This window comes from Lycium barbarum, chromosome 4 (assembly GCF_019175385.1).
Source record: "Lycium barbarum isolate Lr01 chromosome 4, ASM1917538v2, whole genome shotgun sequence".
Taxonomy (NCBI): domain Eukaryota; kingdom Viridiplantae; phylum Streptophyta; class Magnoliopsida; order Solanales; family Solanaceae; genus Lycium; species Lycium barbarum.
Genome location: NC_083340.1, coordinates 144,802,829 through 144,804,478, shown reverse-complemented (window position 1 = coordinate 144,804,478; position 1,650 = coordinate 144,802,829). Strand labels below are relative to the sequence as shown.

Sequence of the window (1,650 nt, the reverse complement as noted above, 5' to 3'; positions counted from 1 at the left end):
TTAAATATATGCATAACATATCAAAATTATCTTTTGAATCTTGTGTTTTTTAACATATCATTCATGTTATTCCTATAATTTAGAAAGTGTCATTCAATGTAAATTAAGAATGTAATAACTGTCATTCAATGTAAAATAAAAATGTAAGAAATAAAAATTTACTTAATATAAAACGTGACATTCTCTTTTTAACAGATTTCAAAAGAAGATCATAAAAAACACATAAATTAAAACGAAAGAAATTATATTAAAGAGTTGGCCTTTTTGGTTTACATACATCTCTTCAAGCAAACTAACGCCCCACCTTCAACTTCATAACACAGAAAAAAAAAACTTGAAAAAGTGAAAAAATAATAGTAATATACTACTTTTTTATTTTTCATCCAGTATCTTGTAGATTCGACTAATCCAATTTCGTGCCAAAAAGTTCATTTTGAAGGTCCGTACCAAATGCTGACTTTGTGAGACGTTGAAGGTAGTCAATTGTTGCAGGCCATGGAACCACTAGTCCCAAAAACTTAAAAAAAAAAAAAAAAAAAAAAAAAACTAATTTCTTCATCTAGCACAAACATGATAAGGAGATGGAGATTCAAGAGCTGCTATCTTCTTTTGTTGCTTTAAATCCTTGTAAAAATTCTTAATAAACTCTTCAGCATCCTTATCAACTTGTGAATTATTATTCTCCTCTGAATCTTTTAAAGGAAATGGTGAATCAGTCACTCTTAATTGTCTAACATTTGGAGTTTTTCCAAATCCAGGCAATGCCAAAGGTGAGGCAACAGCAGCATCATAATTTGTAGTATTAGTAGTAGTATTTAACATCTCAAATACTTTTTGCATAACGGCAATTTCCTCTGATTTGTACCTATGATTTCTTCTACGTTTGTTGGCAAAATACAGAGGAAAAGCAGGGCTATTGCTACAACTGAACTCATATTCACGACGTGTGACAAATGACATGGCAACATCGTTGTTAGATTTACATGTGAAGGAAGATGATGAATAGTGAGGGTGTAACATGATGTTGCTAATGGCCTTTCCAGCAATTTTTCCTCTTTTTAACATGTCTTGAAGAGCAATATGTATGCTCTTTGACATTCCTTTCCTCAACATATAGAACACAATTCTCACTATGTTCCATAATTTTTTTACCACTAATTGAGGTACACTCAACTCAATTTCCATTATTATCCGGGTTGGATCGTACGTAACAATATACGTTTGTCTAATTGTGAGTAACGAAGGTATGAAAAGACAAACTCAAAGTTAAAGTTCTGTTCGTGAATATAATGATATAGGTCTGTCTGAATGTGAAACCGACCGGTTTCTACGAGGGGAGAGAAAGAAAAGAAAGGAGAAGAGAAGAGGAGAGAGAGAAGTGTTTGTTTGGTTGTGAAGAGAGAAAGGGATTAAAGAGGTATATATAGGACTATAAAAATGAAGGTGAGAGGCCACAATAAATTATTTTTTATTAATATTGGTTTTCTTTCTTTTTTTTTTTGAGAAAAAACAAATTGTTATTGCACTCTCTTTCAATGATAGTGAGTGGGTTAAAAATAATATTTTAAAAAGAGAAAAAGGTCGTAAACTGATTAAATTAAATCAGTCCAAGATATGCTGCAAGTTCTCCCGAACTTAGAGGTATCTTCC

At 31.5% G+C, this 1,650-nt stretch overlaps 1 protein-coding gene across 1 annotated transcript; it reads right to left on the bottom strand.

Moving 5' to 3' along the window:
* Positions 1–227: 227 nt before the first annotated feature.
* Positions 228–1,411, bottom strand: LOC132638783 (uncharacterized). Its single transcript, XM_060355553.1, has one exon. The coding sequence runs from the start codon at positions 1,183–1,185 to the stop codon at positions 556–558; it is 630 nt and encodes a 209-aa protein (XP_060211536.1). The 5' UTR covers positions 1,186–1,411; the 3' UTR covers positions 228–555.
* Positions 1,412–1,650: the final 239 nt, after the last annotated feature.